The 18,834-nt window shown below is 34.1% G+C and overlaps 1 protein-coding gene across 9 annotated transcripts in view; it reads right to left on the bottom strand.

The window, feature by feature from the left end:
- Window positions 1–18,834, bottom strand: part of PCNX1 (pecanex 1) — a 174,621-nt gene that overhangs the window by 53,775 nt on the left and 102,012 nt on the right. For all 9 annotated transcript variants that reach the window (XM_045522176.2, XM_074365308.1, XM_074365309.1 and 6 more), the window contains 8 exons: window positions 17,434–17,525; window positions 11,155–11,264; window positions 10,640–10,745; window positions 9,187–9,279; window positions 6,391–6,541; window positions 4,411–4,552; window positions 3,517–3,694; window positions 710–818 (listed from right to left, as the gene is read on the bottom strand). In XM_045522176.2, coding sequence (XP_045378132.2) covers window positions 710–818; window positions 3,517–3,694; window positions 4,411–4,552; window positions 6,391–6,541; window positions 9,187–9,279; window positions 10,640–10,745; window positions 11,155–11,264; window positions 17,434–17,525 — 981 coding nt within the window. The remainder of the gene's footprint in view (window positions 1–709; window positions 819–3,516; window positions 3,695–4,410; window positions 4,553–6,390; window positions 6,542–9,186; window positions 9,280–10,639; window positions 10,746–11,154; window positions 11,265–17,433; window positions 17,526–18,834) is intronic.

Here is an 18,834-nt window from a genome sequence, read left to right on the forward strand (position 1 = left end):
CACTGCAATTATAGCAATTAGAAAAATGAGGTTCATCAGAGGAATAAAAAAAAGGTGTCACTAGACAGTATAACAGGTCGAAGTAGAAAGATACAGCCAGGAAAGTACAGCCTGACAGGATGCTTTGAAGGGAACCAAATAAGTATCTGCTAACATGTACTTGGTAAAAGTCCATGTATCACTCTTGGGTAGAGATGCATGGTTTTAATTTTCCAGAAGATAAAAACTAAGATTTACAGATACAAAAAGTCTACGTATCAACATCTATGTGGTCACTAATCTTCACATTTATTTAGAAAATACTTTTAAGAAATGATGAGAACAGAAAATTTTGAACATAAAGTTTAATTATAATCATACCATTATGCAAAATGTTTTAAATCCCCATTCATTTATAAATACTTCACATTTTGCATACATTGAAAATTCCTGGACTTACACATAAACATAAAAATTTTAATCAGCATTACTTAATTACAAAGCCTTAATACTTTTCTCATGTTTAGATGATCTATGGAGCACAGATATTAATACAAGTTAAATAATCAAAATCAGTACAGGTGTGGACTCAAAAGATTGTGAATTTTTGAAAATTTATCATATAGTAACCTGTCTGTATTCTATGCCTATGAAAGGTTATGGCTACAAACCAACATTCTCACCAAGACTATGACTGTCCTTTCTTATAAAACTTTTATTAGAAGGATACGGGGCACAGCAAAGGGCTGAGCAAAAGCATGGAAAGCAGAACCCCATGTAATCTGCCATGGGGCAATGTAAGTGTACACAAACTGCAACTTATAAAGGAGCTCCCAAAGCTGCAGGAGGAAAAGAAAAATGATCAGTCAAAAGCTTATCAGATTTTTTAATTAGAAAATGAAAAACCTCTAAAATGTATTTTCTTCCAAATAGGGAAATGACACTGAAATTATCGGCCATCTGCATAAAAGGAAAAGAAGTAACAACTGCCAAAACACTGCACGTTTCTCTTTTTCTTTTTCTTTAATGGAGGTACTAGGGATTGAACTCAGGACCTTGTGCATGCTAAGCACGCACTCTGCCACTGAGCTATACCCTCACCCCTTGCACATAGTTTTAGGTAAAGTTAGTTAGTTGACTTATGGGTTTGTGTTTCATCTGTTAAAAAAATCCTGTGCTCTCTGTTGGTTATATTATTATCATAAGAAAAACAAAGACAGGCAGGAAATCTAGATGTCTGTAAATCTTGAGCAATATACATACATATACATTTATATTTATTTATTCTAAGACATTTCCCTCAAATTTTAGTGCTTTGAAAACCGTGTATGTTTTAAATGTAATGCCAAAAGGAACCTGAAACCTGCCAGTCAAGGGATCCAGTTGTAATACAGCTGTCATTGCTGGTTTGCCTAAGACTTAGTAGCATGCATTAGGCATCTGTTCACTGTCAGAATTGTCGCTGCCAATGGAAACACAATACATCTTGGAATCTTATTTAAATTAGCATCTGTTTTGTTGCTGAACACGTCTTCAACACTGAAACAGAATTCCTGTGTTCGCCCAGGACTGCCTCTGCATGCGAGGCAAGGCAAGGCCCTGTTCTCAGAATGGATCACAAAATCTGAAAAGCAAGAGGCTCTGACTAATTCAGTGCCATGATTCAGGCACCAAACACCTCATATTTAAATTATTTAGCTGATTTACAAATGAACGTTTAATTTCCAATTTAAAAAAGAAACCACAAAATCAACCAACTAGAAAGTGCAGATGAACCCCTACATTCTTTGTCATGACTCAAAATTACGCTGGCAATCCTCGGTACTAACATGATCAGAATGACAGGAAGTAAAAGCAGCATGTGTATTATCAAGATGTCATTATAATTGCTTAAAAACAGTGATTCAGAACGCTCTTCAGTTTCTAAATGTGAAACAGATTGTACTCAAATTTTGTAATATTTAAAAAATGATACGCATTTACAAGGATAAATGGTTAGTCGATAAAAATATTTTTGTATAGAGTAATTCTTTTCTTGAAAGATTATTAAATCAATAGTACATCTTACAATGATATCTTAAAATAGAAGATATATCTAAAGAGATCCCTTGAATATTACCTGCTTATTAGTAACACTGTTAAGTTCTATGAAGTAACCATACAAAACGCAAACTCCTTAAGGGCGGAGTTTTCTGTGTTTTGTTAACCGATGTAGCTTGAGCATCCAGAACTGTTCTGGAACATGTTATGCTTTCAAAAACAATTTGCTTAACAAATGAAAGTATTAAGAAAATCCAAACTAATGTGCGTTAAGTGTAGTGACTATTTTAAGGATTGTTTATATTTTACTACAACTTTCATTCTTTCATTTTTTCCCCAACCAGTATAAAACAAGTTTCAATACAATTTCCAATGTAAATATTAAATTCATGAGAAATCGCATGCCTTTTTATACAAACAATTCCCTGATTAACTTTCTGGCTTCCTCCTTTGGTTAATCTTGCTCACTAGAAGAGGAAATAAATGATAAAAAATGCTTACAAATTAGTGATTGAACAAATACAATATTGCAATATTTTAGAAGCTATTTATCACAGTATTTTTAGCTCCATGTTTTCAAATTGACTATTACTAAAACCTTGTTCAGATCCATGGTTTTCACTGGTACTTCCCCCATCCTAGGTCAGACCTCTATCACATCTAAGTTACTGTCACAATCTCTTAAGCTGTTCTCCATACCTTTAGGTTCTCTCTTCCCCAACTTATCCCAAATATGGCTCACCAGGCTAACTTTCCTAAAATTGGGCTATCATTGTGTTTTGCAGCTGTTCATATGCTTCAGCTTTCTGTTACCTATCAAATGGGATAATATATGTCAAAGTCCTTTGAATGTGGTCAGTGTTAACATCTAAACTCTAATATACAAATAATCTGCACCATCTATTTCATTTAGAAAGCTGGTTTGGCAAAAAGTTTCTTAAAGTGGGAGGCAGAAGTTTCAGGTTTTATCATCTCATTTGTCAAAGGACTAAAAGCACCTATCTCATAGGTATGTAGCATATTTCAGAAACATAATAAATTTCAGAATATTCCATAAATAAACTAATTTCTGATTGCTCCCATGTGGCCTCAGAGCCCTCAGTATCTACCCTCTTCATTTAGCTATCAGGTTATTTCCTCCCTCCATCTATCCAGCAGCCCAAAGACCAGTTCAATTATTATCATGTCTATTTCTAAAACTATTCAAAACCACACCCCCTTTTGGAAGATCCCACATACTAAAAAATGTATACTTGTTAGAGTTTCTCTAATTTTTCCATGTAACTTAATCTTACCTTCCTAGCTACAGTAAGAAATATGTCTTCTGTGGATCATAGTGACTGGCATTGGTTCGGATTCTAATATGCACCTAAATAGTTGGCTGACTGAAGAAAAGGTATTACTTAAATGATAATGAAGCAGAATCCTCACTAAATAGCATACTAATTAGGGCGACACATTTTACAGATGGGGATATTTCTTTCAGTGATAAATTACCTTGTTGAAGAGTATGGACATGAAGAAGAGATCCAAAAGCATGGTCTCTGAAAAAGCTTCATAGTCAATTTTGAAAAAGAGCACAGTGAAGATGACTGTGACATACTGATATGTAGGGCTGCTAAAGGAGGATCGCAGCAACTTCAGACCAGCAATGGTGATCATTAAAGCACCTAATCTACAATACAAAGAAAGCAAACTCATCAGCTAGTGACTGAAAACTTCAGAAACTCTACTAACTTCAGAAAGATCACCATTTTACTTACTAAACTTACTTTCTCTCTCTATATATATACATTAAATTTAAACTTTTAAAACCATTATAATATTCTTTTCTAGTAATAATGTATTATGATTCTTGTCTATTATATAAATAAGCAAGTTTAAAAAAATAAGTTAACAGCATTGCAATTCTGACATTTGGTTCTCCAGTTTCTCCATATTTCTATTGCTTTAACATTAGTAACATTTAGCAAATAAACAATAGTAATGCTTACCCAACAACATGTACCTAGTGTAGGGGGTAGGCCTACAGGAAGACTGTGTAGGCAAGTGGCCACCTATATGGCCTGACTTAACACAGTACACAAAAATAACCATCTCCAAAACTTACAATCTAATATTAAACTTATTTAATAAATGTCATCTCATAAAATGGTAGTTGACAATGAGCAGTCTGGAGTAGTAATATGCCAAGAGCAGAAACAGATGTTCAGAAAAGGGAAGTCAGAGATAAAATTTCACCTGAATTTTCTACACAGTGCTTTATACCAAAGAGATACTCAATGAGATACCCAAAGAGATACTCAACTTTGTTACTTGGTCAATAACTTAAGACATTGCTTACGACAACCCCCAGCAGTCAAACTTGGATTAGAGAAGCACTGTACTCACTCTGTATCCAGTTTTTTTGGACTCGCAATTGTCTCTGCACTGCTACTAAGTTCATTGAGAACAATCAATGGATAGATGACATTCTTCTCCACAAATAGAAGCCACACGTGAAGTTTCTCAAACCACATCACAGTGGCTGCATCTAATAACAAAGCAATATTAAGTCAAGAAGACCATGTCACTTAATGTATAGAATAGTTCAGCAACGTGATAAAAAAGGAAAATCTTACCACTCAAACTCAGCTCTACTATAAATAATATATGAAATCTAGTACTTCAATCAACTGTCAATTTCTATGAATTCTGAGACACATTCAACTTAGATGTAACTTAAGTTTAGATGAATTTCATTTTAAACTTAATTCCTGAAACCTAAGTTTTTTAATCGTAACTTTTCCACATTTATGCCTATAACTTTTGGAGAAAAGGTTACCGTCTCTTTCCCCCAAAATATAAATGATCTATTAAATTATCCATTTTTAAAGATACAAACACAGAACAGATACGGAAGTATGACATGTTTGGGTTCACACACTTTGTAGGAGTTATTTTCATTGCCAGTAATACTTTTTCGAGTATTTTAGTATCTAATTTCTCTGGGGAAAGTATCTAGGCTATGCTGAGGTTCTCCGACCATCTGAAAACAGTGTCACCCGGCTCCAGGAAGTTCTCTAGTGAATCATGTTTTCCTTTCAGTTGCTAAGATAAACTCTGCTAATGCCTAGTACTCCTACTAAGTCAAAAGTGTTCTATTGACTCAAAATTTCTAAAAATGTAGACTAAATATTTTAAGATAAGAAATAAACAATATGATCACTGATTTACTTTAATGAAAACTGCTCTTTAAAACAAACCAGATATACTTGCTAACATTTATATATGAAAGCAATACTAACAGTTACCCATCAAAAATAATCATTGAGTTGCTTTCCTTATGGTAAGAATGGGTAGGTTCTTACAGTTTCATGTCACTTCCCTTATTACAAGAGCACACGGTTTTTAAAAGGTCTGCACAGTGCCATTACTACAATCTACAAGTTGTTTATTTAATTATCTATCCAGGACCAAAATGGTGATAAAAATTACAGTGCCACGATGCTTTAAGAAATTTTGTTAAAAGGCCCAGGAAATTTGCTTTGAGAATGCAAAGTCAAGTTTAGTATAGAAATCTTTCAAAAGCTTTGAAGTTCCCTAAAGTTAATTTACCTCCCAACAACTGAGGAATTTAACTTCTACAGTAATTCATTAATTGAAGAAAAACCTTTGAGGAAAAAACATTGGCTTGTTTAATCACTGGTATATAATAAACAATGGCATAGATATTAACTTTTATTATTTCTCTAAAATGAGGAAGTATAGTTTATGACAGGCTGTGGAGCCAATGAACAGGACTGAATACTTGTAACAGGAAAGAAAAGTCAGGATTTAAAGTGGCAAGCAAGAAGCTTGACTGGCCTTCTACTCCTTTTTAGTCATTTTATACATCATCCCAAATATAAATGAATAATAGCAATTACAAACATTTTTCACTTCTTTTTTCTTGCTGAACTCTTTATCTACCCCTCTCTGGTAGACAAAGCGTCTCTGTGAAAACAGGAACAAAGGTCTCTCTATTCTCCCTATGCATTCAATTAAAAATATTTCAAACAGGCTGCCTGCATATGGCAAGGAAAACTGAGGGAAAAGATAGGGACTGGAAAGAGAAGTCAAGGACACACACAAAAGGGTTAACCAATGAGAGGTCCGTGAAGAATAATTTTGAGAATTCTGTGGAAAGTTGGGATTGTAGCACTGACATTTACACTTCGACTGGAAGGAAAGCATCTTGCAAAAGGTCTGACTCATCACAGCATCAAACCAAAGCATAAGACACACAAGCGAAAGTGTTACTTGATGTGACCTACTTAACTGTCACCTGTCAACAAAGTAGAAGAAAAAAATCCCTAGTCTTAAAAAGAAAACTGTTGATGACAGACTTACTTCGAACCTCATACTGATTATACTCCACCGTCTTCAGCAGAGGGTGAGAGAAGCAGTGCCAGGGCAGCTGCTTCCGGACTTGAGGCAGCACGTAATGGGTCACAAAACCTACGAAGCCCACCAGGGCATACAGCACGTACTTGAGCGCAGGCTGCAAGGAGAATCAAGTTAGGGAAATTAGAAGTGATTCTAAGAGCCACAGGACAGCCTCTGCTTTAACAGTTCAACTTGAGTCCACTTCAGAATCAAAGAACCAAACATGTGTCCACAGTTAACATTTTTATATTATGTAGTTTTCTGATGAATCAGCTATGAAAGTTAGTGACTGTTCATGTATTATCATGTACTTAAAATTAACTACTTTCTTTGGTGTCTCACACTGTCAGTATACTCAAGAGTGGCCTGAGGTGTGTTGCCTGCCACTCCGAGAATGTTCTATGTTTCTTGTAGAGCAATGCACTAAATTGTTCTAACTAGTACAGATCAAGAACATGTAAGTCTATTAAGCGAAAAGCAGAATAGGATAAACACAATGTATTCTTTTTCTGCTGTCTTCACATGGTTTGGAAGAGAGTTCTTATGTATGACTAAATTCACAAAAAAATCAAGTACTACCTTTCAAATGTTCAGATAGAAAGTCTTATGTTTAGAAACCAAAAAGGCCTATATTTGGGCCCTGAAAACACACTGGACCTTATTAGCTTGTGAGGTACTCAGGAATTAACAGTTCAAATTGGAAGAGAAGAAAAAAGGCAAAAATGTTAAAATTAAATAATACAATCTTGGCTTCTGGACAAATGAAATAATAGAGATTTATTCTCCCACATGAACCAAAACAGAATAAGATATATGAACCAATGGTTTGCAATATGCTAGACATAAGGAAACAAACAGTGAACCCTCAGAGAAAGGAAACAGGTAAGGCCAATATTCAGTTTACTGCCCTGAGGGTTTCCAGGTTGTAGTGCAGGGAGGGGACCCATGTGATGTCTCCTGAGTTGAGGAGATGGAACTGTGAGCCTGGAGAGACCAAGGCAGCTAGATTCACCAGACAGACAGTGCACCAGAGAAAAGTGCATGGAGAGGGAACTTGGAAGCTCTGCTGAGGGTCTTCAAAGAGTATCTACAGGGGCCAGAGTATTCAGGGGACTCAGAACATGTGTGTGAGAGGAAACTACACATGGCCAGAGAAAGAACCACACCCAAGGATTAGAGAGAATAGTACCCGGGCCTCACGCAGGGCTGGCCATAGTGCCTGTTCTCACACATCAGACTGAAAAACTCAAGATTCCCAGGGCACTGGTCAGGGTGCTCAGCAGGGTGTTGCCTCAGTTGTGTATGGGAAGGGGGAAGAATATTAGCCCTACATTAAACACAGCCTTAGTCCCAATTAAGCAATCTTAAAAGTTAGATCTGAGAGGATCAAACTGTTAACAAATAACTTAACAGTGTCCCCCCCCCAAAAAAGTTTAAGAATATTTCTAGAAATACAAAAATACCCAATACCTAATAAGGTAAAATTTATAACGCTTGGTATCTAATCAAAAATTACCACACATGCAAAAAATCAGAAAATTATGACTCATGGAGGAAAAAAAAACAATTAATCAAAACCAACCCATATGCAGCACAGAAGTTAGATTATGAGACAATGACATTAAAAGAGTCAGAAGTGAACTCTGTATGTTCAGAAAGGAAAATAGAGGCATGAGAAAGATAGAAAAGACCTAAATCAGACTTCTAAAGATGAAAACTCTTAAGTTCTGAGATAAAAAATACACTGGATAGGATTAATCGCAGGTTACACATTACAGAAAATTAGTGAACTAACAACAAAGCAATAGCAATAGAAAGTATTCAAAATTAAACACACAGGGGGAAAAAAAAGGAAATCAAATGAACAAAGCATCAGTAAGTTGTGGACAAATTCAAGAGGCCAAAGATATATGTAACTGGAGTTCATAAGGGTGGGGGGAGGGATAGCAGAAGAGAAGGGAAAAAACTTGAAGTAATAATGACCAAAATTTTCTAAATTTGATGAAACCAGGCCACAGATGCAGGCCATACCTCAAGTAAAAAACATGGAGAAAACCATAGGAAGGTACATCATAATCAAACTGACAGCACAGAGAAATACAGGTCTGCACAAAAGAACCAAGAGCACAGACAAGGGCGATGGCATGGCCGACCGCTGGGCAGACTGCACCGCAGGGGCACCAGCCACACGGGCCTGACTTAGATGATGAGTTTCTAGACTTCCAGGGGAACAGAAGGAGACTGCTGGGGGTTTCAGAAGGGGTGCAGGCCTGAGGGCATACTGTGGTCTTGAGTACAACTTGGCTCCCATGGTCGTCACTTGCTGGTATTTATGTCTGCTTGCATCCCCTTCCACATTGTACCAGAGTTGCCCTCTGTGACCAGTTAATACAGAAGGAGTGGTGGTGTGCAACATCAGCCATTCCGTGAGGAAAACTCAGGCAGTCTACGGTGAGGCCCACGTGGCGAGGAATGGAGTGAGCTGTCTGGCCAATAGTCAGCAAGGTACTGAGGCTTGCTAACGGCTTCAGTTGACTGCAGCCACTTATGATTGTAGCATCGTAACACATGCTGAGCTGGGATCATCTAGCTAAGCCAGTCCCAAATTCACGATCCAGAGAAACGATGAGAAAGTAAGCACTTGTTAAAACCAAACAAAATGCCATATTTTGACATTATGAACAAACAGTACAACCAAATCAGAAATGAATCCAAACCAAGTTACTTTCCCCCAATCCAAAGAACAAAATCATTCCTCACCTGCAATACTGTGAACACTGTGCTTACATGAATAGCAAAATACAGCACACCAATTACAATGCATACTACTAGGTCAGACTGTAAACGCTCACTCTGTGGAACAAACAGAATTATCAAACATTACACAAAATTTTAAAAATCTTTACTCCCAACTGATCAAGTTTAAGAAATAAATTTTCAATGATCCTATTCTGTAGCACTTACAGATACTCCTTACATAGCAATAATTAACTGTAATAAGTCTTATTTTCTTCCTCAAATCTTCATATGTTGGCCGGACACTGCAATACCAAGTGACTTAAACTAAACTTAACCAGTCCCACACAGCGTATAACATATCATAACAAAGTCTTTTTAAAATGAAGATTTCTTCCCCTCACTGGTCTGTAAGTTTTACTTTTACATATGGGAAAAGGAAATGAGATAAAGTTACTGTATGTTTATAGGGTATATATCCTTTTGGATAACAAAGGTGTATTTTCACTGGCCTTCTGAAATGTTGAAACCGTACGCACAATGTCCTATTTTACTTACTGGATTTTGGTTATTTTAGTGGTTGCAGTAAAACCCAGAAACTTCTTGATATCTTTGGTCATCAACTGACTCACAGATTTATGCTTTTAAGCTAGACTCAGAAATATCCTACTATATTTAACATGAAATGTCCTTTGCTAGTATGGAAACTCAAGTCAGAAAAACTATATTTTATCTTGAGGCAGTTTTGTACTTTTCTAAAGTTTTCTAAAGCATATGTGAACAGCTCAAGTTCAGTGAAGGTAAATATTATGGCTAATTCAAGACCTATATAAATTTAGTTGTTCACAAATGAAAATATGTAAGATAACTTGGAAAAAGAACATTTTATGTTTTGTCCCATAAAACAGATATGAATCTGTAGAATTCATTTTTTAAATAATTACTAAAAGAATGCAGGTAACACTAAAATTCACTAAATTAGAAAATTTTTAAAAATCACTACATTTACTTAAGTATATTAAATTAGTACAGGCTATTGTCCTCTCCTTCAATCTGGAAAATAAACTCACACACACTTTTCAGACTTGAGAAATAAAACATGCTAGAAGACCAACAGATGACTTACAAGGACATCGTTTTTATCAATAAGAATAACAACAAAATAAATCTAATTTATGTTAATAGCCATCTTTCAAATCCTAATTTAAGTTCAATAGGATTAAGAATTCTATAAATAAAATAACTTAATTTCACCTTACCCAAAATGAATGATTAGCATACTATTCAACATGGAAAGAATCCTTGAGGACTGATTATTTCTTACATGTTAAAATTGGAAATAAGATCATCAACCATGTACAGCTCTCTCTAGTTTCTCCCCAATTACTAAAATTGTGTTACTTCAAAAATGATCATGACAAACTGTCTAAAATTTACAATTTTAAAAAGCTAAAGATTTTTAAAAGCTAAAACTTACAACAGAATTTCTAAGTTTTTCAGGCAGTGGATCTTTTACTTCAGACAGAGGGTCTTCTGGATTTTTCTCTTCTGTTTTTGGAAAAATCTTGGATTGTACCAAGGAGCTTTACATTAAAAAAAATGAGAAAATAATTAATTTAAAAATACATTTATAACCTAAAAACTAGTACTTCATAGCAAATAAAGTTTATGATAGAAAACCAAGTAATCCAAGTATATTTAATCATTAGCAAATGACAAATTCTAAAAAGTTTAAGATGCCACAAATAAGCATACAATAACAGTATTTTTATTAAAATATAGTTTTAACACTCAGGAAAGAAAAAGCTAACAAAATCTCTCACAGCCAGTGGTGGTCAGAATGACCTGAAGTTAACATATTTTGAAACCAAATATAGACAAGTTAATAGTATTTTGATGAGGCACTGGGAAAACAGATCTTGGAAGTTAAATTTGAAAGAAATGCAAACTTGTTTAAACTTCTTTAATTCAATAACAACTGATTTCACTTACAAAAGTACAGATGGATCACTGCTTTGTCGGCTGAGATGATAGGACACTGCCACTAACAAACCACAAAAAATGGAGAAAAGTACTGGAACATGCTGGCCATCCCAAGAATCCTGTTGGAAAAAAAAAAAAGTTTGACAGAACAATACACTCCTAATTCATAGTCATATAATTCTTTATGTCAATATTTTGGAGAAAGATAACTGAATTCAATAACCTTTTTAGCCGCATTATTAATTGCATTTTATTCCAGATAAATTTAATGTTACTATTTTCTGATGAACTAGAACCTAGCCGCTAGATCACCTCCAGATTTCTTTTGGTACTAAAGCTCTACTATACACCATGAATAGTACATGTGTTTCTGGTATGTGTTGCTGTCAATTTCTTTCATATTTTAAGTGATATTAAGTTTACAGCAAACTACATTCTCCCTTTTGAAAAACAAAAGAACTTGGTGTAGCAAATTTCTGATTACATATAATGGAGTAGGAAAAGGCAACACATGGTACAACACATTAGGCAGACAGACTGCTGACATTTGGTGTGCTACTTCTTGATGCCTTTGTTCATATAACATGCCACTCTATCCTCCGGAGCACTGAGCAGATAGTCCGTGTTTCCTGAATGAATGAACTGCATATTACTAGAAATAAACAATACAAAGGCTGGCTTCTAAGGCCAACCAAACATGTGAGTGTGGATATCCATGTCTGCTTTGCTCACCGCAGGATCTCTGGAGTCTACAAGCATGGCACCTAGTATAGAATAGGTAACACTGGTAAAAGGAAACAGTTCTTAACAGTTCTTAAGTATGGCCTGAGAGGTAAACACCTTTGTCTTCCTCTGAGGATTCAAGAAGGGAGAATGGCAGGAATGGGTAATCAAATGGTAGTTTATTATACAACTTGCTTCTTCTTTTTCCATTTAATAATAGTCTTGAAAATTATTCCACAAAGCAACAGAGAGATTTCTTTTTAATGGCTACATGAAAATCATTATCATCATCATCATCATATTATGTGTTATCACACTACGTGTCGAGCCCAATTCTCAGATCTTTATAAATACTTCCTAAATAATTCTTACAATCATCCCTGGAGATTTGTACTGTTACTCCCCAATTTATAAATGAGGAAATTAAGGTACAAATGGCTTATATAATTTGTCCAGTTAAGTGGTAGAGCCAGGAACTAAACTTCCTGAGATGCCTGAATTCACTGAGAAGAAAGTTACACAATATGTGAAGAGTTCGAGAATGAAAGAGAGTTATATAAATACATATGAAACACAGTAAAGGAGAAAATGAAATGTATGCAGGAATATATTTGCATGGTGATAATAAGGTGAACATATTAGGGGTATGAAGGAGACAAGGAGACTGGGTTGGTAGACAATGTATGAGGTGAGAGGTGAAAGAAAGTTAAACCTACAACTTCCACAAAGTGAAGTTCATGAATAACGCCTAAAACTTGACAGAACACAAGAAGTGGGAGTGTGAATTAGTTACGGAGGGATATGGGAGCAAATACCAAAAGAATATGCTCAAAGAATTGAAAAGAGGTAACTCTGAGTAAGGGGTAAAGGGGTGGGGGGCCTTCCTGGTAGTAAGTCTTGTAGAAATATTTGACTCTATAAGCATGTACAACTCTGGCAAGAATTAAAACTAAAAAAATAGACATCTAGCACAACCACTTTGGAAAACTGGCAACTCCATTTTAGGTATCTACCTAAGAAAAATGAAAACATATGTCCACAGGAAGACTTGTACAAGAAAGTTCATAGCAGCCTTATTCATGATAACCCTAAATTAGAAAGAACTCAGATGTTCATCTCTAGGACAGTAGATAAACCATGATCTATTCATACAGACAAAATAAGGAGGATTTAAAACTAAATAGGATACTTAATCTGCAATAAAAAGGAACAAACTATTGATACACATAATGTAGATTTATCTCAAAAATACATTAAACAAGACACATCAGCTACAGAACAGTAAATATGATACAATTCCATTTATATGAAGTTCAAGAACTGCAAAGCTACAATAAAAGCACCTGGGCAGAGGGGCTGGGAGAGAACAAGAGCAACTTTCTATTGGTGATGAAACTATTTTATATCTTGATAGTGGTGCATATTACATAGGTGTGTGCATTTGTCAAAACTTATCAAAGTGTGTACACAAGATATGTGGAATTCACTGTATATAAATTTTGCCTCAATTAAAACAAAACAATATTTAGAAAAAAACACAAAATGCCTGTATCTGACAAATGCTTGACATTACTTTTTATTGTTCTCAGACAAAAGAAAAACATACTTAAATTGGCCTCAAAATGACTTATCTTGTTCAGTAAGAATTTGGAATAATCATGCATACAATGTAATTCAAAAATATATAAGTTGATAGTAACTACTACCTTCATTGAGTACTAACTAGAAAAACAAAGAGCAAAACAAACCCAGCCACCTCTGAGTTTTTAATAAACTCCTGATTCAGACTGGGAGGAAATTCAGAAACTATGAAAAACAAAACCACTTAGGGAAGTTCACCTTGATCAAAAGATTAAAAGGTAAATTTATTCTACACACTGTAGCAGGTCTGAAAGTTTCTGCTTTATCATGTAATGCCCAAATTCTAGTAATCTCTTAAAACTATGTAAACATCTAGAAAGTATACACATATTAATAAGAAGCACTAAAACTGTCTTAGAAGAAACATTTTAATGTTTAATAAGCTTTAATGGTTAAGGAAAAACAAAAAAGTAAACACAAAGAAAGCAGAAATCAAAAATGATAGATGTAAAAGTCTGTATTAGCGGATAAAAAGAAAAATTAAACCATTACTAAACACATGCCATAATGCCCCTCACTGAGTCTAACTGTCCATCAGTAACCTCTATTATCAACTTGCTGTGTATTCTTCCATAAATACTCTATGTATATACATGCCATCAGATGTATTACAACACACACACACAAAGGAAACATCCAGTTTTTGGCATACTGCCTTCTTTTTTATTAAAAATACACACACACAAGAAAATGTGGTATGTTTATGTACACACACACACACAGGAATGTTATTCAACCTTAAAAAAGACAGAAATCCTGTCATTTGCAATAACATGAATGAAACTGAAGGACATTATGCTAAATGACATAAGCCAGACAGAGAACTACAAATACTGTACGGTACCACTTATACGTGGAATCTTAAAAAAATAAAACAAAAAAGTCAAACTCATAGAACAGGAAAGTGGTTGCTAGCAACTGGGAGGTGGGGGAAACAGGGGAAGGTTCATAAAGGAGTACAAACTTTCAGTTATAAGAGGAATAAAATTTAGGTGGGGGATGGGCAAAATGGGTAAAAGGGGTCTAAAGGCACAAACTTCCAGTTACACGATAAATAAGTTCTAGGAATATAATGTACAGCATGGTGACTATAGTTAATAATGTTGTATTGCACACCTGAAAGATGCTAAGAGACTAAATCTTAAAAGTTCTCATCACAAGAAAAAAATCTGCAACTATATATGGTGATAGATGTTAATTAGATTTATTGTGATCATTTTGCAATATATACAAATACTGAACCATTATCTAAAACTAATATACTGTTATGTCAATTATGCTTCAATAAAAAATTAAAATAAAAAATTTTTAAAGATGATTAAGGTCTGAGGATCTAAAATATAACATAGTGATGACAACTGATAACACTGTATTGTACAAATAAAATTTTCAAAGAGAGTATTATTTAAATGTTCTCACTAAAAAAAGGTAAATATGTGAGATGATCAAGGTGTTAACTAGATGGGGGAATCCTTTACAAAGCATATGTATATCAAATTATCACACTGTACAGTTTAAATATCTTATTATTTTATTTGTCAACTGTATTTCAATACAACTTGGAAAAAAACTGTATGTCTTGGAAATCATTCCACATTTACACACAAAAAAATCTGTTTTATTCCTTTTTATGGTTGTATAGTATTCCACTGTGTGGTCATACCATAATTGATTTAACCAGTTACAAATGACAGATATTAGGTCATTTACAGCTTTTGCTGTTACAAACACTGCTATAGTGAAATGTTTGCACATAATTTTTGCTCATTACATAATTAAATCTGCAGATTTATTACATTATAATGGGGAATATCTAACACTAAAATAGTCTAATACAAGTGCAATGGCCAAGAAAGAAAAGACTTATCTTCCTTCCTGTCTTAGGACACAAGGTTCTGGCAATTCTACAATTGTTGATCTTCTGTATAATTATAGTTAAACAGGCCTTTAGAAACCTAGAAAACCTACTATACTGTTAACTTCTAGGACTGCAACTTTCAAATAATGACCATTTATCAAAACATGTTCTCCAAACATAGATCTAAATCCTTTATACAATAGGATGGTTTATAGATAGCATACTTGGGAGAAGCTTGGATTTGGATCTCATTACCTCCAGTTCCTTTGTGGGCTGAAGGTCATCAACTATCTCCCTCTCTACTCAATTTTCCACCTCTCCTTTTAAATACAATCAAATCTCAGATTTTTTTTTTTTAATAAAACCCAGAAAACAATCCCCATCATGCACAGGTTTTCCAACTATATTCTAGAAAGAGTAGAATATATTTTCATAGTATCTATTCAAACTTACATTGAGCTAGCTTCTTTAGCCAAAATACCAAAGAAGCTATTTTGTTAAAGTCACCAATATCCTATTAACTGCCAAATTCAATAAAATTTTTTTCAGACTGTATTGCCTCTGAAGTTTCCTTTGTCGGATTCTTGTCTATCCACTGCTTAAATATTGGCATTTCGCAGGGTTCTATCCACATCCATTTTCTCCTGCCAATTCAGACTACCAGTCTTTTTCTTATACTTTATTTAACCAGTTGATGAATTCTAAATCTTTTAATCATTACCTTAAATAACTTAAATAACTACCAGAGTCCCCAAATACTTTCATTGAATCCAATTTTAATTAAGTTCCTCATAATTTCAAGACTGTAGCACTAGAGTCTCCCTACTTCTGATCCTTTCTGCGTATATCTGAGTCTCCTTCACACTGGGGTCAAGTAATCTTTCTAAAATGTAACACTGATCATTTCCTTACTTTACTTCAAATATTTTGATGGTCTTCCATCCCCAACCAATATGTTCAGAAAAAAAGATACTTCATAATCCAGCCACTGCTTACCTTTCCAGCCTTACTGTAGGCCACCTTTCCTCATGTACCCAAATTCCCAGAGATTCCAAATTGTATGCTGTTTCCTGTACACAACACACTTTCTTTATAACTCTATGGCTCTTCATCCCTTGTTTGAACTAGCTAATTCCTATTGTCCTTCAAATTTTGGTTAAAAAACTACCCCCTTGGAGAATCATCTTTAATCCCTTTGGGCTGAATAATGTACTATTTGTATGCCTGTAACATTCTGTTTTCACAGCCTTCATCACCGTCTATTAAAAGCATCGGTTGACTTGTTAATCACAGTTAACATATAAGCAACTTAAAAGCAGGAAATGGTATTTAGTACAGAACAGGCACACAGTAAGCACAGTAAATGCTACTGAATAAATGAAGCAAGGAAGGATCCCAAGAGTCACTTTTCATAGCCCTTTCAATTCTATCATTCTTAGATTGTCTTGCATCAATCATAAAAAAATAATCATACCAGGCGTTGAGAGTTGTTTATGAGAAATCTAAAATTTTTACATTTACAATTGGTGATAATTGTTTAAAAACTGAACTAATAAGGCTCATCCAGATCCTTCTAAACCAATAATGACATTATATTTCAATGCAGTAATTTTACTAGAATGTATCTTAAATTGAAGTCCTTGAACTTGTCTTCATATGTTTAAAAAAAAAACCTTGATATAAACAGCAGTTACATGTATTCTTAACTAGAAATCTAATTTTAGTATATGTGCTGCTGAAGCGACCACTCTTAATTAGAAATCTAAAATTAATTTCATATTCTGTTATTTTCATACCTACCTCTACCTCAGACCAGCCGTTTTTAATAATGTTTCTAATATTAACATATGATTATTGCATGAAAAGATTTTTTTTAATAATGATTAACTATGAAATTGCTTTCAAATTCAAAATAAATGAGAATGATAATAATGTTCAACATATGAAGACCATGGAAAATTAAATGAAGTGGTACTAGGAAAAAAAAATCACTATTAGTCAATTTAAAACAATTTTCATATGGAAAGACAGACTTAAAGACAAAACATACTCCATGTGTTGCTCACCTTTAAAGCGCCGTAACACAATCCATACAGTAAGGCTACCGCCACAATGCTACAGATGAAACTGTACAGTGCTGCAAGCAGGCTCGTAGTGGCTAGAGAGGAAAGGAAAAAGGAGTCAATATTTATAAACATTTATGGCAAAAAAGGTATCTTAAAAGGTCAATGAAAAGTATTAAAACTGGTGCAATACTGACTATAATTAAATATCACTTGTTTGATTTACAAAAAATTCAGTTTCATCTGTCCTTTCAAAAAATTCTGAAATGACAAAGGTTTACAATCAACAATTTCTGATGCAGGATAAAATATATTCACCTTGGAGGTAATATACAGCAGAAAATAGTTATACCCATATTATGCTTCAAGAATGTTATTTTCTATAAGCATGGGAAAATGAAGCTCACAGAGCCCGAAAAGGAACTAGAATTGTATTAAGTATTCACTGAAGATATTAGTCTATGTAAACAGAACTTAGTGTTACCCACAGAAGTAAATTTATATTCCCATGTGTAAATTAATTCTCACAAAAAAGTATAGATCTGACTAATTACTAACAATAATAACAACAAAAATAGATCTAATGGGATTACTGATAATAAGGAATAGAGGATGGCTAAGATAACTATCCTTTATTTTTAAAATATGAATTAGACTTTCTTTAATAGTAACTTTCTATGCTGATCACAAATATAAAGGAAAAAATTTTCTTTAGGAGATATTAAAAAACTAACACCTTGCACAAGTTTATAAATTATAATATGATGACACCCACTATTATAAATTACCTACACTAAACCCTCTCCATAGTATTTAGATGAAAGTAGCACCTGCAATAGTCCTTAAATACTGAAATTGTTTTCTACTCATTAAGCTGTGCTGAAGACCAGCCCAGCCTTAATTCACGCTCCTTCAAAAAATTCTCAAAACATTAAAAATGCTCTAGATACATAGCAAATAGAAAAAGCTTAGTTCCTATTTAAAATTTAAACCATAATACCAACACTTTATCAGCAGAGATAATTTCAGTGCACATACTTGGAAGACATGGACTGCAAGTGTGAAGTATGAATAGAAATAAAGTGTTAAGTTCAGTAATTTCTTTCCCTTTCATATTTTTTTCTCTAGTTGTACACTCATCTTTCAGTAGAATGTTAGATGGTTAAACTAAATAAAGGTATATTTTAACCACAGTGGTTACCCAAAGAGTTATTTTCAAGTTCTGTAAAACATTATCTATTCCAGAGTAATTCTGGTATGATCTACTTTATTTTGAAAAGAAAATGTACATATAACAGGGGAATAAATTTTTAAGTATATCAATTCACACCCACATATTCTACTCTAAAAAAAGAGATATTTCTAAAAATCTTACTTAGTAAAATGCTTTTACTAAAAGCATTC

This window comes from Camelus bactrianus, chromosome 6 (genome assembly GCF_048773025.1).
Source record: "Camelus bactrianus isolate YW-2024 breed Bactrian camel chromosome 6, ASM4877302v1, whole genome shotgun sequence".
In the NCBI taxonomy this organism is placed as follows: Eukaryota; Metazoa; Chordata; class Mammalia; order Artiodactyla; family Camelidae; genus Camelus; species Camelus bactrianus.